We start from the raw sequence: 27454 nt of genomic DNA, 5'->3' as shown, positions 1-27454 counted from the left end.
ATCTTGGATGAAACGAGGACTGATGATGAAACACTGGCACAAACTGTTCTGCCGACGTGATTATTTGTTTACATATTATTCTGTTGCATTTATATTCAACACCACGGCTTATTTCTTGTATATTTGATCATCTATTGATTGTTTTTAGTAAAAAAAACAACAACAACAAAAAAACATTTTTTTAGTAAAAATTGAAGAGGGAAATTCAGTATTAATTAGCCTAGCATATGTAAAACATGATTGTTGTGTTTCTCTCTGCTTTACCATACCAACATAAAATCCACAACATTGGGGACACAGAAAGGACATAATCATATAAAATAAATTGGATTTTAGAAAATTAAGCTGCAAAAAAAACAAAAATAAATCTTTAGTGGTTTCAGCTCATATTCAAATTTGTATATCAGAGCACTTATCTATATCTTACAATTTAGTTATGGAATCACTCCTTTCATAGTAATCATCATGAATGAGGACTACAAAAACGCTAAACGCCAGTGTAAGTCATCTTACTGTGAGAGTTTTCGTAAATGAGCCATTAAAGTGGTGGCTTTGATGCTGACCTACTCTCTCAAAGTATTTTAGGTATTAAAACACAATTATCTGCCATTCTTCCAAAATAGCCTCCCCAGTGCTTTGCAATGTAATTTAGAGCTGCAGCAGAGTGCAAAACTAGCTGCAGTGCAACCGTACACCAAACAGAACAGTTCCTGTAGTGCGTGGGAAGATCATAGGTATTACTGCACCAATTTATGAGCTTTCCCCCAAATGTCATAAATCTCCTCCGTTCAACAGCTCATCAGAACCGCTGCCTTTATAGAACAGTAGCTGGTAAGTACAAACACAAGATCAATCAATTCATCTTCATCCAAAAGTACTTTGGGGTGATGTCACCAATCATGGTGGAAGAAACCTGCCAATCATGTGTTTGTTTGGCTAAAAGTTTCTATTAATAAGAAGGATATGATGTGTTGTGTTAATGTCTGTTTGCTTCAAAAGTCAAAGATAAATAATAGATACAATAATTCCGTGCATTGCAATTTGGCTCTCGCACCATTAGGTGCTCGGACCCCAAAGAGTCCAATATCATCAAAAACATGGGTGAAATGTTTGTACATGTGCATTTTTACTAGTATATGACGAAACATGACAATTCTGCAGTATCTGAGATGCCATCAGGAACAGACTTCTAGATTTCCCACCATCCTCATACCCCTCAAAAATCTCCTATAATCAAGAGCGTGGGTTCCTTTCACCACGTCATTGAGTGAAGTGCTGGTAGAACGCATTTGCTGGCAGTATGGAGGGGAAGAAAATCTGATTAAACAATTAGTGTCAATTAGCCCCGACCAAATCATTCTCCAAACAATTGGTCTCTAGTGCCCGGCTTAATTACAGGCGACTTTCAGCTCCTTATCAGGAGCCATGTCACCCGTGATTCATGTCCGACTCACGCCTGTCCCTCAAGCACCATCAATTATCCACCAGTAAACAAAACACCAGGCAAAAAAAATAATAAAAAAAATACCACAGCTCCAGGTCCCAGGACTGATTAGCATACCTCTATGTATGCTCATCAGCTGCTGAGCAACTAGAAGTGATAAAAGCAGGGATGTGATGAGATGAACAGTATGCCGGGGGGGAAAAAGATACGAGATGATCAGGAAAATAACTGAGCCTTGTTAAGGAGAGAACTGAGTTAAAGTTGTTGTGATTTTGCAGGTAGATTCATACAAGCCCCCCCTCAATGGTGAGCTTAATTGAATATTGGCACAATAATTAAAATGCATCATTCTATTTATATTGTGCTTTCTCATGTAAGTGCTTAATTTGATTCCAGTCTTTGGAGAGGTACACTGACAACAGGTGGGATTTTGAGGTTTGATCATGTAAAAATAAAGGTGTGCCAGCACAAACACGTCTAAAAATGTGAGGTAAGAGCCCTCGATTTCAACACACTAACACATACAGTATACACCAAACATACTCGATGCACAGAACGTGCAAAGGGGCGAGACAGCAGGCACGATGACATGTTAAATTACCCTGGTGATGTATAGCTTAATGAACCCCTTGTGTTGATCACGCTCCACATTAATCAACAGCCATGAACAGATTCCCTTATTTTCTCAATGCTGCCTTGATAAACTGCAATTTCATTTAACCTTGGACAGCAACTTTAATAGCTTCCACAGGACAACTGTCAATACTTCCCTGGGTATACAGTGATTAAATTGCAAGGCGAGAAGTGTGTCCCGGCTTCCTGCTCATCCTGCGTCTCCCTCGCTTCAGCCCCCCCCCCCCTCCCAAACCCTTTTCTTCAAATCACAATTTGTACTTTTACACTTGCAGTCTGCACTTAAAACCCAAAGTCAAAACAGACACTTTTGGACTGTGCTGTGTAATCACCAGTAAACTGTTTCTTGTGGTTTTACTTCTTTATATACTACTATATTTTACTGATTCACATTTTGAGTATAAATATAGCTATATATTTTTCCAGCTGCAACCTGTTGTTGTTTATTCTGTAAATAAAGAACACTTCACTTTAAACCAGCCTGTAATCTGAATAACTACTGCAACTATAAATGTGTCCAAAACTTTTGCATGCTGTGTAAATAATCCTGTGAAGACTTGATGTGAGCCGTCTCCAAAGTGGAATATTTCCATCCCATTTATCAGCCTTTTCTGAATTTTGTTACCGTCCATGAGCTCAGTGGATGGGATAAAACAAGATGGTGACAGGCAGTGACCTGAGCCCTGTCATAATGATTTTCTGTGATATCCTCCACCCTTGTCAATTTAGCATAAATTATCAGCCATGAAAGGCCTGCTGGCTGATTAAAACCAATTGTCTGGGTAGGGAAGGACAAGGCAACCTCTTTATTATATGATAAACTAAGTTAATGGAAGAAGACAATCTCCCCTCTGGGAAATCGGACTGACTCTTAATTAAAGCATTGTGTTTTCTATGCTGGATAGAAATACCTTTCTATTATTCTAACATGCACTTTAAGAAGAAAGTGATACATAAACTGAGGCAACACGATGGGAAAAACATATATGGTTATCCTTTCTGTGTGAATATCTGACAAGAGAAGGATGGAAGAAAAGAGATCTCATATTTGTGCAGCTTGCAAATGTAATCAGTGCCAATCAGAAAATAGTCCCTCTAAAAACAAATAATGCAATAGTGGGTTTTAACAGATTTGTTTATCCCAATCAATGCCTGACACTTCATAATTACACCTGATCTCAAAACACATTATCACCTTCCGCGAACATGTTTCATTATCACATCCACAGCTGAAAAGATTCCAAGTAGAGCATCAAGTGTTAAGCACAAGGAAATCAGCGCTGTTATTCAGTTTCATATGCACTCTGCGAACAATACAAGTTTGCCTTACTCTTGTGCTCCTCGGATGACATAACAGAAAAGCAAACATTTCTCTGTCCTGCGCCTCTCGTTGGCTTCCTCCACCCACACTTGAGAGGTGACAGGCGTACACCCGGACTTCCATTATTATCCAACACAGCAAGAATGCCTCCACGAGGATAATTACTGAAACTTGAAGAGCCAGGGCTAATCCTAAGTACTTCACTTTGTATGACTGCCTCGCCCGCCTGTCTCTTAGATTGCCGCTCACGCTGACAAAGTGCAATGTTGGGCTCAGTGAAAGTCAATAAGAAGACCTCATGGCCCACAGATGTAGCAGTCAAGCCAAATGGTGGCAAAATACACTGTTAACTCTGTTTATCATAAACAGCCGGTGTTTGAAACACTGTCATCTATCACCTCAGCCAAGCAAACAAATGGTCTGGGGCATACGGATCATAACAGCCAGCGAGGCTTTCCAACAAAACCCCCAAATAAATTACTTAACTCATTTTATTCTGATAATAAACAGGCAGTCTTTTGCTGGGACAAGAGCATCAAAAGTAAAGATAGTGGTAGGATGGCAGCACTGACAGCCACTATATAACCTGAACTATAAAGTCGTGGTCAGAGAATTTCACTGCTGCGGCTGTCAGGCATGCATTGACTGACAGGTGCCGAGACGGATCATTAGCCCCCTTTGCTGACATATTTGCGTGATGAGACCCATCGCGTGACACCCACTGTAAGGATATTCGTTATTTAACATACAATTATCTTAATATAGGGAGACAAATTATGCCTGTCCAAATCACCCTTTATATGGTTTCCATGTAAACCATCAACATGGCAACTGTGAACAAAGAAGCCACTGTGAGGGGTTGTCAGATAGAGTATAACAAGCAACTTTAAATTAAGGCTTTTAAACAGCCTCAAGAGGATGGCAGGCTGATTCATGATTTTATTTTATGTGAATGTAGTAAATATATAAATTCTGACCTACGGGAGGTGACGAACGGCTTCTTGTTTTGATTTCTGTCTCAGCCAGACAAAACTTGAAAGGCCGCAGAAAGTTTTTTTGCCAGCTGTGTCCATTCATCCCAGGAGGAACCAGAGGGTCCCATCCTGCCAGACAAAGCCAGGAACAGCTGGCTGATCGATACCCGACAAAGGCTCAGAGGTTAGAGCAGTCAAAAGATTGTTAACTAGCCATTTTATTTGCCAGACATTTATATCATTGTTTATGGTTCAGTGCACCCCTTCGGTGCAGGCCATGCTACACACCTGTGCTTGGAACACTTTCTCTTCAGACACTCTTCATGACCTCATGGGCAAAGAGAAAAGAAATGACACATTGTAGATAAAATAGAGATACATAGATGTATTTGTTTACTATGTTTTCATTTTTAAATCTACAGTTTGTGTCACCAGCAGCTCATTTGAAAGATAAAAGCAACCGTGAACATATTTCTACGTTTATGTTTTAGAGTAGGGGCTGTATACAGGTGGAACGTGCACTGATGGCCGTGCATTGGAGGCGATTTGGACTGTAAGTGTGCATTCCTGCAAATGCATGTGTATTTATGTTTGTGTGAACATGAGTGTTGGTGTGCCGTGCACCCCAGCCGGTAACACATGGCTTTGCTGCCACCACTCTGGCTCGTGTTGTGAGTGCCCCTGCAGGCTGGCAGAGAGGGGAGACCCTCTCTGTGGCTCACCCAGGCGGAGAGGGGCTTCCTGCACATCTTTTGTCACACCATTTGGGCCCTTGTGTCTGTGGCTGCCCTGCTCCTCCGGACCCACTTGGCAGCCACTGTGCAGACGGACATCTGCTCTTTCCAACCTCCCAGTGAATAGACAAAACAACAACTAACTGATCCTGCTCTCTTACTGCTCTGCACACTTCTCAGCAGTTAGTGCTTTATCTAATCTATCTATCTATCTATCTATCTATCTATCTATCTATCTATCTATCTATCTATCTATCTATCTATCTATCTATCTATCTATCTATCTATCTATCTATCTATCTATCTATCTATCTATTGTACAAATGCAAGAAAAAATATTATTGTTAGATGATCATCTTTTCCTTAATTGTTAAGTTAATATTAGTGTCTTAATAATGTTCCCCACATATTTCTATTTTTCTAGTAATGCAGAAAAAGAGTAATTAGAGCTGCCTAAGCTGCAGCAGTCCTCTAATTGCTGGTGAGCCACAAGTGATTACCCTGCGTTTTCCTCCAGAGAAATCCGTGATAGGAAGGCCTTCAGACTATCGAGCTGCTTTGTAAATCTCCACATTAAAGTATAGTTCTGCATCTATGGCCTGACTCCTTTCTCCCGGTTCTCTAAGCAGAGTGATTCTGGAGCACGCAATATTGAACACACTTTGTTCGCGCTCAGCGGCCCAGAATAACTCGGTCATTATGGTGGCGAAAGGGACAGGTTTTGAGTTTGATTTCATGATGGTAATATAGCCCATGTGTGTAGGAGAAGAAAGCCTTCAATGGGGACATCTGTTCAATGCGGCTTACAGTTACAGCCGTGCGATAGGAACAACCTGTGCACACCATATGAACGAGGACCGACCCTCTGAGTCTTGCTCAACGCAACAGGCAACAAAAGACTTTTTTTTTTTTTTTAGAGAAGTGTTGGCCCAAGAACACATTAGACAATTTGATTTTGAAGATAACGTGGATTAAATATATATTGTACCTCTGTGGCCTCAGCGACTCGATGTTTCCTGTCGGGGAGTTATCACACTGACCTCTGACATCAGTCTTGCTGGTATGATCACTTGGTAATTTGTCACCAGCGGCCAACACGTCCCCTAAAGCTGCATCTATACCTTAGCGTAAAAATCACTATTGCGCATAATATAATGAATGACCATGCTCTTTAAAAAAAAATAATACAGAGTAAAATCAATCTAATTACCAATGTTTCATTGTTTTATACTGAAATATTACTTTGAATTAAACAAAGTCTGTATATCTAATTACATGTTAAGGGTTTGGATACATACGGAGGGAACATGGGTCAGCGGAATTTTCCCCAAATTATTCCTAATTGAATTGCCAGAGTAACATTCATCTGGCATGGTCGACAATCTCACCGGCAGCAGGAGATGTGTTCTACTCTGCTGAGAGCAAACGTCGAGGGTCAATCTGCGGAGCGGAGGAGCACGGTATGTAAGTTTTATTTCTCCTCATTATTTTGTCACATTTTATTCGCTTCAAACAGTGCAGCGCAATATTTGCAGCTCGGTAGGATTTCCTAGTGTGACTGGGTAGTTTGACAAAAAAATAAAAATCATGAATGTGCAGCAAACAGATCTATAGACTACAGTTTATTTATTATCTCCAAACGTCAATAAGCCAAGTGAATGTGTGCGTGCGTGCGTGCGTGCGTGCGTGCGTGTGTGTGTGTGTGTGTGTGTGTGTGTGTGTGTGTGTGTGTGTGTGTGCGTGCGTATGGGTGTGTGCGCGCGCGTGTGGGTGTGGTTGGGTGTTTTTCTAAAATCTTTCCTTTGATATATTTTTATGAATGTGATAAATATTTTAAGGGATATTCATCGTGTCGCTTATTTTCACTATAGCGCTTTTCACCTTTAGTTTGAACACGAGCCTTTGCACAACTTAAAACAGAGACAGATGTTAAAATATATCCGTGTAATTAATTTCAGAAATTTGCGAGAATTTTTTTCTAAATATTGGCAGCTAAATAATACATATGCTGTATGATAAATAATTAAGATGTAACAAAAATAACTGCATGTATGGTGTTGCTGCAACTGCGTCAGTGTTTTACACGCTGCCATGTGAATCATTTTGGCTGTTTCATTTTTTTTTTTTTACACCTGAAGGTAAAGCAGCGTAAATCCAAAAAGCTGTTGTCCAATCCTAGAAACACACGAATTAATCAGATAGTCCATCTATCACGCTGTGTAATAAAGAACGCGACATGGGTTAGGCAGATGATGTGATGAATAATCCCTGGTCGTTTTAATTAACTTTTCCCTGTCCTGTAATGACCAAGCTGGTCAACAGACCCGGTCAATAAGCATGTTAATATCAAACAAATAAAACTGCGGATGATTAAAAACCTCCTGCGTTATTAAATTTGAAATTCAAATGAAATTTATGCTTCCAGCGCACACTGCATGCTAATAGCTCCAACAGATAATCCCAGGGTTCAACGCGCGTTTTGCCTACAACTTATTATTATGTAACATGAGTTTCCTCTATAGATTTTATAAATGGTCAAAGTGACGAATCTATTCAATATAACCATCTTATCATTATATCTCCTGACACACGGCGTAATCACATACCTTCATAAATAATTTCAGTTAATCTGCTGCACCAACGTTTTGTCTATATTAATAACCCCTAAAACAAATCCACATTTTCTAATTTTAAGGCAGAAAATGTTCTAAAGGCAACTACATGGATCCCCCATCTTCTTCATCACTATTATAGCCTGTGATGAAATGAATAATCTTCCCCCGGAATGCACCAGGTACCACTTTTAATCAAAACTGTCAAGATAATTGAACACAATTACAGTAATGTGAAAGTTTGAGACGGTGCAATATAGGTCCACAGCCAGAACAATGCACCCTTTATATCTTGTGTAATAGTTTGTGTATATTAACTCTTAAGAAGTTAAAACATGCAAAACCCCGCTGGGGTGAATTATGCCGGAGCCAGAATTATTTTATGATGAACACACACACACACACACACACACACACACACACACACACACACACACACACACACACACACACACACACACACACACACACTTAAAAACGTAAGAAAAAGTAGGCTACTGCACAGGATAAAGTGGAGTTGACCCACTTTGACGCACATTTATATTTTAAGAAAATAACTAAATTGAAACTTTTTGAGGTGAACTCACTTCAAGTAAGGAGCCTTGAAAACATCTGAAAATAGAAAATGAACCGTTAGAGGAGTTCGCGTTTATTTCTACTGTACCACGGTGGCTGTTGCGCTTTGCTGGAGGCGGTGATGGCGTAAACCTATAACTTACCATCCCTTTTTTTTTATTTACCAATATCCCATATCAGCTGGCACAGGTCGCCATCACTCTTTCTTTAAATTTATGGAATGTAATGTTCTGTAAAATTTCAATAAGTAGCCCCCTAATTCCTCCTTCCTAATTCGCTCTCATTTAACTTTACCTTCCTTCCGCTGTCTTTTATGATGGAGGGGGCGGTGGGGGAGGTGGAGGAGGGTGAAGAGCTGTCTGAGGCGCTCTATTGATGACCTCACGGTAGTATGTGGCAGTGCGGCGGGACGGAGCCGCTGATTGGTCGCCCGTGTCACAGCGGCACTTCAAAGCCGGAGAGGAGCCTACAATTGTGGAAGAATGGGCGGAACACATCATTGTATTGCACACCTCTAAAAAAACAGTGCTCTGATTCATAAATATAAAAAGATCCTCTGAGGAGGGCAGTGTTTTTGTGTGATGGCAACTTCACTTCTAGGGGTGAGTCTAAAGGACTTTCTTACTGGTTTAATTAGTTCTTGTCATTGTCCTGCGGAGGGGGATTAAACTTAGAGCGGTCGCAAAGTAAGCAGCAAAGCCAGTGGGTTGGTTATAATTTCAGCAAGCGGTTCGTATGAGAAAGTCTGGGCGTTGTGGACGGGATTTAAGTTTGAATTGGTGCTCAAAACACGCATGTTTTCCTTGGTGTCCGGTTTGGCATGCATTTGTAAGCGCCGTCTGTCGCATTTCACTTGTCTACTTTCTGTTCGTCCAGGTAGGAAGTGGTAATAATCTACTGTCATGATTTTATCAATCATGTAACTGGAAAAAAAAAAAAAAAAGATGTCCTACTTGAACCTTCTCTTTCGACCAGAACTACTGCGTAAAATTTGTTTGAACTAACCTGTGAGACTGACCAGCTACTTACAGATTTTCTTGTCCTTTCAGGAGGAGCCGAGGTTAGGATCGACTCCTTTAGCCATGTTAGCTGCAACATGTAACAAAATAGGGAGTCCGAGCCCTTCACCGTCCACAATTTCGGATAATTCCTCGTCGTTTGGAAAAGGCTTCCACCCGTGGAAAAGAGCCGCTGCGAGCAGCTGCAGCCTCGGATCCGGCCTGTCCGGCTTCGGGGTGTCCCGTAATGGATCGGGCATCTCGGACTCTTTCGGCACCAACAGCTCCACCGGATCCAGTGCCTTTTCCCTCACGTCTGGTACCTCGTCTGGTTCACACTTCGGAAACGATTACTCTGTTTTCCAAGCCTCCGTTTCGAGCAGCTCTCAAGAGTCCAGCCACCAGCCGGTTTTCATCTCAAAGGTGCACACATCCGTGGACAGTTTGCAGGGCATCTATCCGAGGATGAGTGTTGCGCATCCTTACGAGTCCTGGTTCAAGTCGTCTCATCCCGGTATTCCCACTGGAGAGGTCGGTACCACCGGAGCTTCTGCGTGGTGGGACGTGGGAGCGGGATGGATTGACGTTCAAAACTCTAATGGAGCAGCACTACAAACGTCCTTACATTCTGGTGGACTCCAGACCTCCTTGCACTCTCCTCTAGGCGGATATAATTCTGATTACTCGAGTTTAAGTCACTCCGCTTTCAGTACAAGTCCCTCTCCACACCTGTTGACAACCGGCCAGCACCTGATGGACGGTTTCAAGCCGGTGTTATCCTCTTACCCGGACACGAGTCCCTCTCCATTAACCGGGGCTGGGGGGACTATGCTCTCCGGGGGTCCACCTGCATCTTTAGCGGGGTCCCCGAGGTCATCTGCCCGGCGGTACTCGGGCAGAGCCACCTGCGACTGTCCAAACTGCCAGGAAGCAGAGAGACTGGGACCGGCAGGCGCCAGCCTCCGGAGAAAAGGTCTCCACAGCTGTCACATCCCCGGCTGTGGGAAGGTTTACGGGAAAACGTCGCACCTAAAGGCGCATTTGAGGTGGCACACCGGCGAGAGGCCGTTTGTGTGCAACTGGCTCTTTTGCGGAAAGAGATTCACGCGTTCCGACGAGCTTCAGCGACATTTACGCACACACACCGGAGAGAAACGATTCGCTTGCCCGGTGTGCAACAAGAGATTTATGCGTAGCGATCACCTGAGCAAACATGTAAAAACTCACAGCGCCGGGGGATCCGCCGGCTCTGGCTCCGGGGGCAGCGGAGGGAAAAGGGGGAGCGACACCGACAGCGAGCACAGCGCACCGGGAAGCCCTCCATGCCATTCCCCCGACCTGTTGCACCCACCCGAGTCAGCCCAGGGAGTAGGCATAAACGGCCTCTAAAACTCCCTCCAGTGAAGTAAAAACTGTAAAACAGCAAAGTGTTGTGACGGAACTTTCTGTGTGGACATGAAAGTGGATATACATTTTGGTGTATGCGAAACGCTTCATCCTGACTGTTGTCATTAATGAGAAAATAGGCCTCTACGTTTCTTTGACTTTTTCAAAGTGTTTCAGACTACTAATTGCATAATTTCCTAGTTGTACCATCCCGAACTTCTCATTAATACATCTGCGGTGTGAAAGTGTAATCAAGTTATTGTGTGACACACGTGGAGCAGGGCACAAGTGAAACTTTTTGCAGCCCGATCCCGAATATACCCCTGATGTTTCAATTCCCAGTGCACAAGACGCAAAAGACAGAAATGTAGGGCCTGCAGAAGTTCTGCTACTGCTGCCATACATGATGTTTCAAACCAAACACTGGCACTTTATTTTCGAGCAGGAGAAATTATTTTAGCCACTGTGGATGGACTGCTCGATAGGATCAAATACCTGTGGTGTAGTATGGTGAAATATGGGATGGGATGATTTTCATGATATATCTGTCTGATCCCATCAGAAGAGCAGCTGGATGATGATATCACGTATTGCTATTCTCTCCACAGCCTACACTGTGTGCGCCAAGTTTGTAAGTATAGGCCAGTCGAGGTTACTTATACTCGACTTGGCTGCGAAATGTGTTGTATATAATGAGAAATGTAGGTTAGAGTAATTACTGCCCAATGTAAAGGTGAGCAATGTATTTGTCCAGGAGACGATTTTGTATAGGTATTTCTAGTTGTATATGGACTCTAGTAAATATTTGAAAAATATACGGATATGTACTTGGATTTTTCTTTGAAATGATATGAAATGTATTGTGGGGAGTTATATTTAACCACGAGTTTTCTTGTATTTAGGGGTCTATCATTAGGCGCACTTTGAATTTATTTGTAAGGTTTGGAAATCATTTACTGTTTATCCGTTCATTTAATTTAAGTAAGCATGTTGTAAAGTGATTTTAATTTTACAATGATATTTTTTTCTTCTCTTTCTCTCTCTCGCCGAGAATGGCTTTTTATGGGAGCCACTCAATAAAGTCAGTCTGAATTCAGAAGAACGTTGATCGACTCAGTTTGTTTGATTGTTGAGTCGATAAAAGGCTTTTTTTTTGTTGTACCACACAGGGAAGAAAGTCTGAAATTACACTTTGCCTCCAATTTATTATTTTAAATTAGAACATATGTGTTTTAATGTGAAATACTGTAAAGACTGTGAGTCATGATCTCCGCGTTTGGCTCCTGTTTTTTTTTTTTTTTTTTTTTACAGCTTTTCACGCAGGAGTGGTAAAAGAAAGGGCCTGCAGCAACTTCAAGGCCTCACCCAGAAATTCATTTAAATTTCAATTATACAAAACTCTGTGTTCAGAATTTAAATTTGGGGTAAAATCCATCATCCTCGCTTTATGTCCAAGTTTCCAGTTGTGCATGAAAATGTCAAACTTCTCTGAGGACAAAACGTAACTGTGTTTAACCTCCGCTTATTATGAGTTAATTACTGTGTGGTAAATATCTCGTAATGAACCATATTTTTAAAAGGGAAATACAGTAATTTTCAGTTTAGCTTTTTTTATTTATATTTTATAAGCCTATTTATTTTGCTTTTTTCATAGTTTCTTCATTACCTAAAATTACGAAAACATTGTCTTCCAGTTGTTTTCTTTGTAATCACACTTTCTTGCTCTCAGCGGACATTATTCCAAAACACTCTGGGGTTTTTTTTTTGTTCATTTTAAATGGTATTAATAAATGCGCAGTGTAGATTTCGTGTTCACAAATCAGTGATTAAATTAGGCCTACGTAGTCTGTAAATGTAATACGGGCAATTTATATGATGGGCTTAATTTAACTTTATCTCGGTTCCGTAAAAATATTTGCCTATTAAAAAAATTTAAAAAAAAAATCAAGACTAACAGTACGAGCTTAGAAAGTTCTACATGTCTAAAACTGTATTCAAAAATTTGTTCATGTTCATTTATCTTTTGTAACAGTGAATATTTGGACTGAAACACTTGTCTGAGGACACATACTTTGAACTAACATTTAGTTGCCAGGATTTTATGTTTCTGACATTACGGCTGGAAGGATAACAAAGCTTAGATTATTTTATACCATTTATTTGTATGTTTATTTTGATGTGGTCCAGGTTTGACGCATCAAATTCACACAGCCGATTTTACATGACTGTTCGCACAGACACCGCATTCCTCCTCTAAACTGCGTTACAAACATGAAAAGCACGAAGTGGGGCTGTTTTCCATGTGAGAAGCCTTTGCAAAAACATCAGCATTACTAATTATTATAACTTATTGCGTTTTCTTTTTTCCAGCTCTCAGTAAGGAATAACCTACAAAGTCTTCCAACTTCTGTTAGGCGGCCTTTCATTTACAACTTTACAGCGCCATCTAGCGTAAATTAAAAGACCAGCCTTGATCCGTCCTGAGCAATTTATTTGTTATTTCAGGTCAGACAAAGAGTATTCTGAACTATGTAAGTACGACCGCAGAGATCAACACATGATGCCCGTGTTCCCGCATTATGTTTATCAGTACGGACAACATAAAGGGATCACATGTCACCGGTTCACCCACCTGCTCCTCTTGAATCACATCTTGTTGGACGACGTGTTACAGGTCCGGCTTTGATATGCGTCACTCAAACTGTTAAATGTACTCTGCTGTTTCTCTGATCATACTTTTTGAGGTGATAAGCAAATCAGAGTTGAGGTAATCACACTCACGACAGACGCCTCATTTAGCAGCACATCATGCACTTATCAGAGCAACGGATATTCACTGTTGGTCCATCACCCACACAGCTTCCAAATGTTTGGTTGGAGTTTCTGAATAAGACCCCAAATAATGCCATAAGCATTTATCTACCTTAAATTCACCTGGATTTCTTTCTCCGTTACTCACAGTAGAAGTTCAGACACATATGCACATATAGAAGAATGAGGTTGCAGCTACCTCTCTACTCTCTTCGCTTAGCACTCTTCTCCTCTATCGTTTTAGCTGTGGTGCAGTCAGGGAGGAAGTCAAACCAAGCCAAGTTCAGGGGAAATCAAGAAAAACAGCATTGCTTTGACTTGAGATATTTTGCCTTTGCTGGGTCACGAGTGCACTTTAGCATCTGGGATCTGATTTTAGAGACATCTAAGGCTGCAGCATGGTTACACATCCATGCACTCTGCAGAAGGCAGAGTTTAAACTCCCGTTCAATTACTTTAGTTATAATAGTCACAAAACAAATACAGCCAGAGAATAAACTGAAAGATTTTGTAGCTGTAATTATTTTGTGTTGCTGAATTTTGTTTTGTAGGAACAAGGCAGGAACAACAGATGTGGACTGTAGGGGGAAATTAGTTACGCAGTCACGATTCCTCTTTAGCATGAGGATAACTAGGTTTCATTCAGGCTTATTTGGGGTTTAGTTTTAGACGACCTGAGCCAGCATCCTGGTGAAGTTGTTTTAGATTTTCTAATTCTATAAAGATTTTCTAAATCCAAGAAAAAGTGAACAAAGAACTGACTTTAAAGACATTACAGTGGGCACTATTACCCTAGTGGGTAGTTTTAAACATGAAATATGTTTTATAATCTGATATTAACATGGATTGATTTGACACCAACATGGGACCATATTACTCTACACTGGTATATGTATAACTTAAAATGGCCTTGAACATTTATAAGTAAAAAAACAATAGTTTTAATGTTTTGTCTGAACAGATGACTAAAAATACTGTGAACAGCCAAAAAAAAATCTGCAAAAATCAAAATCATTTAATATGAAAAGAGTCATGTCAGGGTGCACCCTGACATGACTCTTTTCATATTAAATGATTTTGATTTTTTTTTTTTCTGTGTTGTCATATTATTAGCACCTTCTCAGACTCGTGGCATCACTTGGTCCCTCAGAGGAATGTCCCACCGCTGGCCTCATTTGAATGGACCTGGCCACAGGAAGTGCACACATGCCAGGATGAGGAGGGTGAGCTGCCAACTGTGGATGAAGGCCACAATAACGGCTACAGGCAGGGCACACCGAGTGTTGGCAGCCATGTTCAGCTTTGATCCAGTCACCTAAAAAACAGGAAAGAAATAATATTATTCCAGACGAGATACAATGTGCATGTTTGTGCAGGTTCTGTTCTGCTTAATACATTTTAAGCTGAATCACAGGAGGCTTCAGGGAAATGCCAGCTGCTATTGGTACGAGATATATATATATTTTTTAGTTCTACCAGTAAATCATAGCGTTGTCGTAACACCTCTCACCGGTGATGCATCTGCGCCAATTTTGTGGTTAAAGCCACCAACCGCACTGCAATTGTCATCAAACCAACCAATCTCCTGGGAAGAGCAATTTGACGAGGTCCAGAGGTCGGTCAAAATAATTAGCAGTAATTGCTGTAACTCTGTCTTTATACAATGCTTTCAGCAGGTGGTGTTTCACCTGTCGGATGAATGAGTGGGGGATTCAACAGATTTTTAACACTGATTTAATGCCATCACGGCAGAAGTCAATATATAATGTCCATTAACTACAATTCAAAGAACACTAGTTTTCTACATGAAAATATCTTCCACAAAAGACTGACAAAAAAAAACTTGTTTTTCCTAAAAAATTCATGAGGCTGCTGAAACTCACTCATGTTGCAAAACTTAGCGTAAAAAAAAGTCATGATCACAATTCATGCTGCCAAAGTTTTCTGTGAATGTCCTGGTGTTTTCTACAAAGATTACAGCAAAAAGGTGAAAACTATCTGACCATCTATGATGAAGACCTGAGTCAGCATCCTGGTGAAGTTGTTGTTTTTGACCAAAAGCCTAAACTTTGCCTAAAACATTAAAAAAAAAAAACGTTCACATTAATGGTTATCTTTAATACAGTCCAACCAGAGACAGAATACCTTTCTAAACCTGCAGGTGTGTTTCACCAGTTCATAGTTGAAGAAAAACATTATATTACGTTATATTTTGGCCTTTTAAAATCAACCACTGTCCACCAAAACTTTCAGAATGACAGATTTTGCTTTGGGATAAACTGAAAATTTGTTTAAAAAAAAATTTGAACAGGTAAAAACCTAAAATACACAAAAACAATGTCACTTTCGGGTTTATGAATGAAAACGTGTCTGACCAGTTGAACTGTAGAGAAATGGCTCCACCATGTGGCACAATTATGAAAGTGTCAGACACCTTGTCTATCTTTTACTCTTAAATAAAATGTTCTGTTATATTTACTTTAATATTCCTCTCACATTAAAATTATATCAGTCCTGATGACAATACATTTCGTTTTTAATTAATCATTCATTTAAAATCAAAACTGAAAACACAATTTATTCTCTTAAACTGCAAGAAACAGAATATAACGCTTTTTACTTAATAGAGGCCATATTCAAATAAATGTATTTGTAAATATTGTAAAACCATCAACACCATGCTGAACTCTGGTGAACATCATCCACATACATTCTTGCACTGGTGCAACAACACAATGCAAATACAAACGCACAAAAACTGTATGATAAGCAAATGCATCTGCTGCGAAAAAGGTCTGTAACATTAATAATACTCAGCAACAACATTTTTACTTTTTGTTTTGTCCCACAAACTAAAATAGGTGGACCTTATAGTACTTTTTACTCCAACTTTGAATCTGTTTTGGCATATCTTAAAACTGACAAACTTTAGACTACTTATTCATAAATAATGTTGTTGTTAAAATGAAAATATGTGCAAACTTACTTGCAAGTGTACAATTTTCACTTATTTTGGGCCTCAGGATAATCCCTCTTTCGTGTCTCGGCCAACAGAAAGGGGCTCCTCTTTCCTTGGTACCGCTCAGCCATGTTCATGTGAGTGTACTGGGGATAAAGGAGAAAAATAAATTCTGAAAATATATTTCGAGTCAGCACAGGAAAAATACAAAAGGAACATGGGACAAAAATCTTTGTTAACCAGTGTAAAGTCTGCAAGTGTCCCAGTGTTCATTACAATGTGGCAGTGAGCCAACAAGCATCAAATACCACTATGATTAAACTGGAACAGCTACATTTTATTGTTTAACCTGTGCTGTTTCCTCTCTTACACTTAAAATGTCTTTTGCAAAAACAGCCTATTGCAAGAAAGGTTGAGTCAAGCATTGTTCTATATTTTTCTGCTTGTGAACAAATATCAAGAAAAGACTAAAACCAACAGTCCGTCCATACTTTTTGACTTCTCTGCTTAAAAAAGGATAAGCAATTTCCTACAACAGCAAGGCACTGCAGTTTTCAGCAAACATTACTCACACACGGGTAGAAATATTTGTAGCAGAGAGGAATAAGATACATCTGGCTTTTAGTTGCACAAACAGTGCTTCATACTCATTGTTGGTTTTGGTCTTTCCTGTTGGATAATAATGGACAATAAGAAAACCAGATCATGCCACCTGCCTCATCCTGTTAATATTACAAAACAGTCTCAGGGGAGCAGAGTTTGTTCACAGATCCACAGACAGAGTTCACAGATCTTACGGTTTTCTGTTTCCCATGCTGGATACATAATTATCTGTGCTGTTCATGAAATTATTGCAACTGTGTTCTGATGGAATGTGAATGTTATTCAGATAACATCACACATATGCAGTACAGGATACTTGGGAGGAGGATAGTTTGATAAAAAAAAATAAAAAAACACAAAGGTGAATACATACAACATTAATTTGAAAGGTTCGGTAACATATTTTCACTTCTGTTGGATGGAGCTGTTTATGTGTGGCACCAACATCCAGGGTACAGCATATTTGTTTAAAGATTTATAATCTACTCAACAGTGCTTAGTTGCATTCCTTGAGTGCTTCTGGTGGGTGAAAGGGCTTACCTTCATGCAGAAGCCACTGAAACAGCTCCAAAGGGACGTTTCAACTTTAGCACTGATATTCATCAGCAGCGGTAACAGCTGGAATATAAAGAGTGAGCTTCTTCTAAAGGGATATTTGCAGTTGTAACTTTTCATTCACTTTGGCATGTAGTTGTTGAACTACAGAGTTAAGCTGTGAGCAGCTCAAATAGTGCTTTCCTTTTATAGGTATGGATGAATATCAAGTAGTCTCGTTTATGGCCCTATTCAGGCATTCATTACAGAAAACTGTTCAGTCAAACCACATGACTCCTGTCTTTGATGAGATTAAGTTCTGTTAACCTTTACGTTCATTTTCAAGTGACTTAGTAAAATCAATAAAAACCAGCAAACTATTACTGAAAAAAAAAGTATGAAATGACTCAACAAGCAAGACAAAGAACAAGTAACTTTTTCACAATTGGACTTCTTTTGTTCTTTTCGGCTTATTAACAAAAATATAAGCACCTGTTCCTGCTGCCAAAGTTTACCAATGCCGGGACACCTTACACCATGTAGTCAAAATATTTTCTTTCGGCTAAATACCAACTATGTGAACGGAGCCTGTATCCTTGTAGATACAACCTCTGTGATAACACGTTTTTGACGCCTTTTAAACATGCTTATCACCAAACTCTGCCTCCTGTCGAAACCACAGGTGGCTATCGTTCAGTTTCAGGTCAGACTCGTGCGTAAACATAGCGTTGCATTGTGGGTAGTGTAGTTACTGCCCATGAGAGGCCACTCCTACGCCGAGGTTTCTGTCTTAATTCAAATTTCCAGTCCCTGAATGATCCGTGCTCGAGAGGAAACCGGGTTAAAGGGCTGTAACCTGAGGAGGTGAGTTTCAAAGAAAAGGGAGTAAATTATAGTGGATTGGTCTTTTTGTAATGCCAACGCGCCGACGCAAAACTACAAACATCTCATGCTGACGGTTAGATCAAACTTTGTTTTCTTTGACACGTAGTTGATGGGGTTTTTTTTTTGTCTCGATTTTGATATCAGGAAGTTGGGCTATACTATATGAATATCTAACTAATCCGTATCCACCTGCTACTGACGTGTGGCTGCTCGGCTGTGGTGAATGAAGCTGGGAGCTGAGAGGGATTGTATGTCTGAATCTGTGCTGCCAAGTGTTTCTTACTCTGTATGGATTATTATTGTGCGAGAACATTTTCGGCAGATTAAAGATGAAAATAAAAGCCACAGGATTACTGTAAACACTGTTCATGTTGAGCGGTCTATAAAGAAAATGAATACAGTGTACACTCAGAGAGCCTACCGTGCAGTGTTTGGTCAGAACAGATATTTTGACTGTCAGCAATGTCACTGCACTTTTATCATGGCAAGAAGCCCTAAGAGGACCGACTACTGTGTCATAGGCTTGACAAGACCAACCTGTTTTTGTGCACTGGTGTAAGAAACCACATTATTAATGACTGACTCACTGTGACAAGTCTGGAATGGGTAGTGTCATTTTACACAGACAACTGACAGACTTTAGAGTTCAGGCTTTATTCCCTGGTTTGGAACAGTTTCATGCAAGCACCGCAGAAACCCTGAGGCCCATTGAACAAAAGCTAAACATGTTTGAGACACAAAAATAACTTTACTTGCCTGACTTTTATTGTGTAGGTTGTTGTAATCTGTCACAGCATCTTAAAACCGATGTATATGCATAGATAAGTGTTCGTAAATCAATGCTTCTGCTTATTATAATATTGATTCATCATCTGGAAGTGTAAAATACCCATCCTAGTTTACACGTGTTTATAGTTTACATATTCAGATTATTTTTGTTTCACTAAGAATCCAAATCTAAAGTTAACCAGTTTATTTTGATAGATAAAGAAAAATGGCAAACGTTAAAAAATCTATAGTTGCCATTTTCTTTCTCTAACAGTTACTTACTTGTCAAAATGCTGCTGATTATTTTTTTGTTGATTAGTTTGGCATTATTTGTATTGTTTAAGGAATAACAAAGCAGGGCTATAAGAAGCAGGGTCTGGGGGCTGGATATGGCCTCCAATAAGATGCTTGTTTGGTGTTTCACTGTTTTCACCTTTAACAAATATGGATACGGAACTTCCATAAGTACATTGTGTCTGCTTGAATTATTTTGATAGTATCATAAACAGGTCCAAACTGTTGTACTATGTTCATCTTGTATTTTGTTATCCAATAACAAATTGATACACTAAAACTGATGCACACGATTAGTTTCTTACATGTACAATATATCTATTAACATTAAGAGTTATCTGTAGCCATTAATTGACAAAATATTCTATGCGTCCCCAGAGCCCCCAGTGATCTTCCTATCTGGCCCTCTTGCTCTCGTCTTTGAATAGCCCTGACGTAGAGTAAGGGATTATTTTAAGATTTTTATAGACTAGTAAAACGAAAAGTAAGAAATTAAACCAACAGCTTGAATTGTTTACAGATGAAAATATGGCAGCTGGAAAAGTTGGGTCATTCCGCCGTGTTGGGAGTCTCATGCGAAGTAAATCTGAGGGCACACTGATTGATCTGAGTGACAATGCTTCGACCAGCGACAAACTGAACGGTAAAATTCTCAATTTCCAGCCTTGGCGGCCTGTGCTCTGAATCTTAAAACTGATAATATTAATAGACATTTTAATCTTTCTCTCATTCTTCACAGGTGGTTATGTCTCAGGAATCACACAGAACTCAGAGTGGCTGCTGTTACAGCCAGAAGTCTCACATTCGTCTCGGACACAAAATCCCTTTTGGAACAAACTGTCCGGATCAAACCCTTTCTTAGATGACATTGTACACAGCAGCACAGACAAACACATTTCCAACACATCAGCTGTAAAACAAGATAATAAAAACCATCCTGACACTAGTAACGATGATGCCATCAGCACATCTTCAGATGAAGGCAACGTGGGGAACTTTTTGGATAACAGACACAAAATCAGCAACAGATCAGGGAGATGGAGGAGCGCTTCAGACATCCTGGACGATCTCGAGAGAAAGGTGCCAAAACGGGACAACAGCTTCAAACCACTGGGGCCGGTGCTGAACCCGGATTTTGAGTGGCTTAAGGATGACAGGGAGGCCTATAAGATGGCCTGGCTGAGTCACAGGCAGCTAACCCGCTCGTGCCTGGACTTAAATCTGATGAGCCAGAGCCCCGGATGGGCTCAGACCCAGGCCACGAACTTTCAAGTTATCTGCAAGATCAGCCACAGCGGCGGCTCAGTGCAGCTACCAGAGTCCGAAATTAGCATCCATATCCCCAAAGGACATGTTCCACCTGGAGAGGTCCAGGAAGTTACACTGAAAGCAATGCTAGATCCTCCTCCTGGACTCAACAACAACTACATGACAACCATGAGTCCACTTCTCGAGGTGGTCCTCAGCAGCATCAACACTAAGGAGTGTCTGTCTCTGGAGATGAAACTGTCAGGAGGGGTGAAGGAGGACACTGTAAGTCAGGTGATGACCACTGTGTTTGGACTCATGTCAAACAAAAGGGAGGGGCCTTATCTCAAAATGAAGGATTGTTACATTTACAAGAACATGATGCAAATGAAGCTCCAAGACCTCAAGACACATTTTTATGTGATTGCCGTCGCAGAGGCCTCGGTGCTGCAGGCTCCTGCTACATCAGTCTGGGATTACCTTGACCGCCAAATCACCGTCGCCCTTTATGGTCCCAGGTACATCCATCCGTCATTCAAGGTTGTGATAGTCGTCTGCTGCCATGAGGACGTTCCACCAAAGCTTCCCTTTTCAGATATCTGCAGAGGCAATAAGAACCTGCCTCCGCTTGTGCTGCAGCTTTGGGGAAAGCATTTGTTTAAACTGGACCAGCCTAGCAACCTGCATGTGGGAGTTGGCATCACGGGCTCAATGTTTAAAATCAAACCTGAGGACAAACTGAAGGAAGTGAGGCAAAGTCAGTTGAAAATAGGGACAGTTTTGCACCTACCAGTTGCATTATCTTGTTCTGGCAATACCGAAATGACTCCTTTTAAATTAGATATACAAGTCAAGGAATCAAAAACTTCAACTATTGCACATTTCTTGGTGCCTTCACCTCCTGCAGCACCCATCAGATCAGAAAAGCGAGCGCCGAGGCAGATAGAAAGGAGGGTTGAAATGGCCCGAACTGTGCCCATTCCTGAGGAAAGTACTCCAGATTCACCCCAATTCACAGACCGACCCGTGGACCTGCACTGGTACGGTGTAGCTCTGAAGTCCGTTCTCCGTCAGCCACGTGTAGAATACCTGCTGGAGTACTTCAAGGGGGATACAGTGGCTCTCCTTTCTAGAGAGACTGTTAGGTCAGTGGGTAACTCAAAAGTAAAGGGGTGGTATATCGGCTTCCTCCGAGGGAGGACTGGTTTGGTTCACTGCAAAAACATCAAACTCATAACCAGAGACCAGGTGATGGACTTCACCGGCATTCAAATCAGCACAGAGGTTCTCTTGGACAGCATGACACTGCCCTTCAAGAAGCTCACTTACATGTACTCTGCCATCCAGACGCTGGTCACCGAACACATAACCAGCTGGAGAAGTTTTGCAGACGCTTTAGGGTACAGAAACCTGTCTCTGGACACAATCACCAGGAGGTATGCCGAAACTGAGGGCGATAAGGTGGCCTGCGTTCTGGAGAAGCTCAAGGAGGACTGCCACACTGAGAGGAACAGGAAGAAGTTCCTGCATGAACTCATGGTGGTAAGTAGAAGAAAAAAAAAGATGCATTTTTAAATATAATGAAATCACATTATTGAAAGAACAGGGTTAGTAACTATTTAAAGGGGGTTCTTACTGTGGAAACATCCAGGACTACAACCTCACAAAGCAATGGACACAAACATGACCCTGTAAATATTCATGCCAATTTAAAAGCCTCTCTCCTCTGCCTAAGTCTCTGTATGCTTTCCATGCTTTTGTTACAGCTAATTTGTGTACTTATTTTCATTATGAAGGGCCTGCTGAAGATGGACTCTGTGAATCTTGTAGCCCAGGTCATTCAGAACACAGTTATTCTGTCCACCGCTGTGGAGCTGGGAATTCGATGGCGGGAGTTGGCAGAAAAGACGGGAAAACTCAGCAGTGCTCAGATAGCCGGCTATGAGGCGCCACATCGAGGGAAGAGCGGTGAAGTCAGTCCCCAGGTCAGTAATACATGTACTGTTGGTGATACGGATCGTGAATTTCATTACACGTCTAATCAATATGTGCTGTTGTGTTTCAGTCGATGTGGAAGCCTGCCTATGACTTCCTGCACTCCTGGAGTCTGCGTTATGGAGACAGTTACAAGGACATGATCCAGGATCTGCACCTGGTCCTGGACAAAATGAAAAACCCGGCCACCAGACAGTGGAGGCACCTGACTGGTGCGCTCATCACGGTGAACTGCCTCGATATCTTTCGAGCCTCGATTCACCCAAAACCCTGAAACATTTACAAACTCACCCCGGCGACAGAGACAGCCTTTCTGCAAATGGAACAACAGAATGACGATTTTGGTCTTAAGTCTTAAGGTTTGAATTATCATCTTATATTGCTTTCTCTGTTGTCTGACAGCTCTTCTTGCATGACTCGATGCTCAAGTTGTACACAACGCATTAGAAGACGTTTTTAATAAAGTTCAATCAGGAACATGCACTACCTTTCTCACAATCAGTGAGCTGTTAAGGAAAACTGTCTGTGAAAATATGTTATAGCCTTCAAATACATTTTCATTTCGGTAGAACATTTCCAGTCTCATGTTTATGAGGTCAGTAATACCTGACTGACATCAGCTGTCCTGGGTATCAATTATCACATCTGGTGTATGTTGACAATTGTTTTAATCTTTTATTCCTTTATGTTTTAACAGAAAGCTAATACTACACAACACAGATTATTCTTATCATCATCAATCATATTCCCAGTACATGTGCTGTTCCTACACCTTTTCAAAGGAGCAGATTTAATTATTTTTCTTAAATTACGTTATTCAAATCAATGACTGTATTTATCAGGATCTTTATGGCTCCATTGAATGTTTGTATCAGTGAATTTTCTACCTTTATTTCTCTAACAAACTGTAAGTAGTTCAATGGCCAGTCAGGAAAATGATGAATGTGAACATTGTTTCTAAAAAAAAATCTCCAGGGTTGCAGTGCTGACAGTCCATTAATCTTTATTATCCGTTGAGGTTTGTGTGGTGAAACTGAAAATGTTCTACCAAAGTGAAATTTGACAATAGAAAAGAAATCCACTAAGGCTACAGTAACACTTAAAGGATGTTCATAAGACTGACACAACACCTGTCATGAACATGAACCACTCCTTATGAATGTGTATGACTGAGTCATTTAGTCAATTAGGTCAAATTTAATGAAAAGGTGAAACAACCGGTTAAAAACATGCAACTCTAACTTGTCCCACTGATGCTGATGTCAAAGAAAATATTCATTAAAAATAGTTAGGTTTAACAGTTAAGCTAAGGGTTAGTTGTCATCAGAAAATTGACAGGTTATGTTGTCTTGGTTAATGTCAAGTTGTCATAACACAGACATCTCAAACAAGGTTAACTTTGCTGTAAAAAAAAAAAAAAAAAAAAAATACTGAACCTAAATGACTAATACTGATAAAAACAGTCATAATCTGCATAAAGACTCCCATGTTCATGACAGGTTTCACGTCAGTCTCTTCTCGTTAAGTGTTAACAAAGCTACATGTGTCATAAACAGGTGTTTTCTTAAATATTTGTGCTATTTTTATACTGTAATGTTTTAGATTATGCACAAAACAGGTCATTTAATAAAGTATACAATGTAATCATTACACATTCATTGCGTTATATAATGTTTTTATTATTGAATGGAAACCTCAGTTTGGTGCCATGTATAGTACGCAGCGCCTTCAGTCTGAATTTTCAGATTTAACACGTATGTGTAAATGTGTTGCATGAGATATGAATAAATATAAAATGTAACACTATTTCGTTCGATCAGTTTGCCTTACAGTATTCTTAAATACTAGCGACTGACTAGACACTCACAGTAACCGCTTATGTGGTTGATTTTGCATTTTTCCCTACAATTGTAGTAAAGATGAATCACACCATTTAAACCAGTGACTTATGCCTGAAGTGTTTTCCATTGATTTTCTCTTGACTGTTTACTTTTCCCTGCACTGTTTATTTAAGCTAGTTTCAACCGAGAGTATTGTGAGCTGGCTCTCCTTCAAACAGAGCACAGATTGCTGAACTGACTACTTTGGCTCACTAAAGGCACCGCAGGAAAAGTAAATCAAATTTCCAAGGTGACGGGGATTGAATGAAGTTAAAGCATTTTTTGTTGTTGTTGAAACAGAATAGGGCAATTAAGTACAACTTAAGTTACAAGGAACATCTAGGACAAAATCAGTGAAATTAAATATTAACTATACGTCAAATAAAAAATATTTTACAGGTCAACGGTTTGTGGTCTGTTTTCAGTTAGTAAAATCAGGAAACTGCATCATCAACTGATTTAATATTATACATATTATACTTGTTGAAAAGAATTATGGTGGGACATTTTTTTCCAAAATTTAAAAAAAAAAAAATACGCCTCCACATATGAAGAGCAGCAGTAAAATATGCAGGCTAAAGAATGTCCAAACTATAACTGTAACTCACCGACTCCAGAGACAAATTACACAAATACACTTTAGTTTCAAATATTGAAAAGCACAATTTAAATTTGCCACATTTATATTGGTCATATAAGACTAGGAAGCTGAAGTGCCGCTGGTCTTTGTGGAGCTCTGGTCTGTGCTCACTCCATCCTTCATTAGGAAACAGGACAATGGTTCACTGTTCTGTCATTATAGCTGAGGGTTAGCTCAGAGAGAAGATTCTCTGTCAGATTATTTACTTGATTCTCTGGTTTAAACATATGGTTTACCAAAGATAAGAAATAAAAGGAGTTATAATAAAACATCCATACTAAACATGATTCCTGTAGCTGCTAACACACTAGATAATGACCATAATGTGAAGATACTGACAGATGTTTTATTCTTATAAAATAAATGTGAGTATTTACTGTCCTTATGCACGTGTGTACGTGGGAACAATAAATGGTGTAATATACTGACAGTGTTACAGTAAAGGAAATAAAAACTGTGAGGCATGTCATTTTAAAATGGCCTCTGCCTTTCTAAGGCCTCATTTTTCAGATGCAGTGAGGTGTTAAACTTTGTGACTGATGAAATGTGACCACTTTTGTTTTGGGAGCCTTTTATAGCAGCAGTGTGAGAGCGGAGATAACAGTTTAATTATATTAATATTGTTGCCTGTTAAGAGGCTTTTCATGTTTGCAACTTCTCTGAAACTGGGACGGACAGATCTCAGTCTCATCAAAACAGGGAGTCATGAACTCATCCAGGGCTTTTCCAGACTGCTGTCGTTTCACTCAGCTCTCAGTCAACCAAGTTCCTCATTAGACATCAAAACATGAACTGTCATATTTTCATAAATGGAGAGGACCTGAACACAGCACACAGGAGGTGGAAAGAAGAAACAAAAGTGAGCTTTACTTACAAACACTGATACACTGTTACAAAAACACAGGGAGCTGGCAAAAATGCAAAAACCTGAAGTCCACAGGAAAAGAAGCTTGGAAAGAGGGCGGGAAACCGGTGCTGTCACCTGACAAGGCAATGACAAATGACAAACAGGAGGGGAGGCAGGAGTTTATAGATACACTGGTGGGATTGAAAATTGGTGGGAAAAGACACAGAAGCAGGAAGTAAATTCACTAAAATACAGGCGTCGGGGGGGGGGGGGGGGGGGTGATTACAAAATAAAACAGGAAAACCAAACTACAAAAGTAAAACACGACATTTAACATAGTAAGTTGTCCCTGTCACTCATACTACTGCCAAATCTGAACCGACAGCAAGTCCTGCTTCTAAATTTAACATTCGAAATTAAAAAACAGCCGAATAATAAAATCCTATTTCTTAGAGGAAATATAAAGTTGAAATTGTTGTTTCTTCTCTATCCATAACTCTATTACTGCATTGCTCTTTTCAACATCAACTTTAATGATGCACAGATGATGCTGCCTGTTTTAACTTGACTGTTTCAGGTACAGTTCCGTTTTCCTTTCCTATGATGGCTCACAGCATGTTTCCTATTATCACAACTGTAATGAACTCACTATTGACACATTGCTTTTGCTGTGATGGCCTCTGGATTCATAGTTATTTTGAATATTAAATCATTCTTACTATGCAGACTTAAAAATGGTTTCAGTCTACATGGCACACTTTTTTTTTTACACCGTTATACTTAAAATTCATCCTTAAACGTCACAGAGCCCGACGTTTTCAGTCCAGTAGGTGGCGCCATTGTATTGAGAGCAGGGTGGTTTCAGTGCTAGTCCTCAGCTGTTCATTTGTGTTTGGTCTGATGTAATTTCAAACAATGTATTTTTCATAAATAAATAACGTAACCCTCTATTGCACGAAGGTTTATTTTTGATACCATTTTCAGCATTAAAGAAAAGTTAAAAAATCCCTCTCCAGATATTGGTTTGTTGCCTTTGGGCATTAATGTGCTACAAGGATACGGAAAACTTTTCAGATGAGTGGAACAAAGAGAAAACAATGAATGTATGTTTGAAAATATCGATTAACAAATGAGTACAAACCACAACTAACATGTTTAAACATGCCTCACGTAGCATATAAAGTGGTGGGAAAAAAGAGGCCTGTGGAATTGCAAAAATATTAGGCCGTACAATAGACTTAGACTTAAACTTTAAACTTTAGACTTTCTTAATCCCATTGTGGACATTTACTCGTCACAGCAGCATAGAAAC

The 27454-nt window shown here is 40.1% G+C and overlaps 2 protein-coding genes across 4 annotated transcripts; both read left to right on the top strand.

Annotated features, from left to right (window-relative positions):
* Nucleotides 1–8838: 8838 nt before the first annotated feature.
* Nucleotides 8839–11775, top strand: sp8b (sp8 transcription factor b). 2 transcript variants are annotated; one of them, XM_069695543.1, is made up of 2 exons: nt 8839–8896; nt 9344–11775. In XM_069695543.1, the coding sequence occupies exons 1-2, from the start codon at nt 8876–8878 to the stop codon at nt 10679–10681; spliced, it is 1359 nt and encodes a 452-aa protein (XP_069551644.1). In that variant the 5' UTR covers nt 8839–8875; the 3' UTR covers nt 10682–11775. The 2 variants fall into 2 exon arrangements, with proteins under 2 accessions (XP_069551644.1, XP_069551643.1); XM_069695542.1 differs by lacking the exon at nt 8839–8896 and adding an exon at nt 9013–9170.
* Nucleotides 11776–18414: 6639 nt separating this feature from the next.
* Nucleotides 18415–25046, top strand: macc1 (MET transcriptional regulator MACC1). 2 transcript variants are annotated; one of them, XM_069696183.1, is made up of 5 exons: nt 18415–18449; nt 20053–20175; nt 20272–22322; nt 22577–22765; nt 22846–25046. In XM_069696183.1, exons 2-5 carry the CDS (start codon nt 20061–20063, stop codon nt 23047–23049), a joined length of 2559 nt encoding a protein of 852 aa, XP_069552284.1. In that variant the 5' UTR covers nt 18415–18449; nt 20053–20060; the 3' UTR covers nt 23050–25046. The 2 variants fall into 2 exon arrangements, with proteins under 2 accessions (XP_069552284.1, XP_069552286.1); XM_069696185.1 differs by lacking the exon at nt 18415–18449 and adding an exon at nt 18473–18543.
* The last annotated feature ends 2408 nt before the right edge of the window (nt 25047–27454 follow it).

Source organism: Brachyistius frenatus, unplaced genomic scaffold, assembly GCF_029030835.1.
Source record: "Brachyistius frenatus isolate BFR_SWC_R1_liver_20210118 unplaced genomic scaffold, ASM2903083v1 Contig_20, whole genome shotgun sequence".
Classification (NCBI taxonomy): domain Eukaryota; kingdom Metazoa; phylum Chordata; class Actinopteri; family Embiotocidae; genus Brachyistius; species Brachyistius frenatus.
This window is presented reverse-complemented; position numbering and strand designations above follow the sequence as displayed.

Excerpts from the sequence above, each read along its gene's own strand:
- sp8b (XM_069695542.1), top strand. The coding sequence starts at position 9,030 with ATGAGAAAGTCTGGGCGTTGTGGACGGGATTTAAGTTTGAATTGGTGC. Across the intron at positions 9,171-9,343 it reads TCTACTTTCTGTTCGTCCAG|GAGGAGCCGAGGTTAGGATC; the intron begins GTAGGAAGTGGT and ends TTGTCCTTTCAG.
- macc1 (XM_069696183.1), top strand. The coding sequence starts at position 20,061 with ATGGCAGCTGGAAAAGTTGGGTCATTCCGCCGTGTTGGGAGTCTCATG. Across the intron at positions 20,176-20,271 it reads GACCAGCGACAAACTGAACG|GTGGTTATGTCTCAGGAATC; the intron begins GTAAAATTCTCA and ends CATTCTTCACAG. Across the intron at positions 22,766-22,845 it reads GCGGTGAAGTCAGTCCCCAG|TCGATGTGGAAGCCTGCCTA; the intron begins GTCAGTAATACA and ends GTTGTGTTTCAG.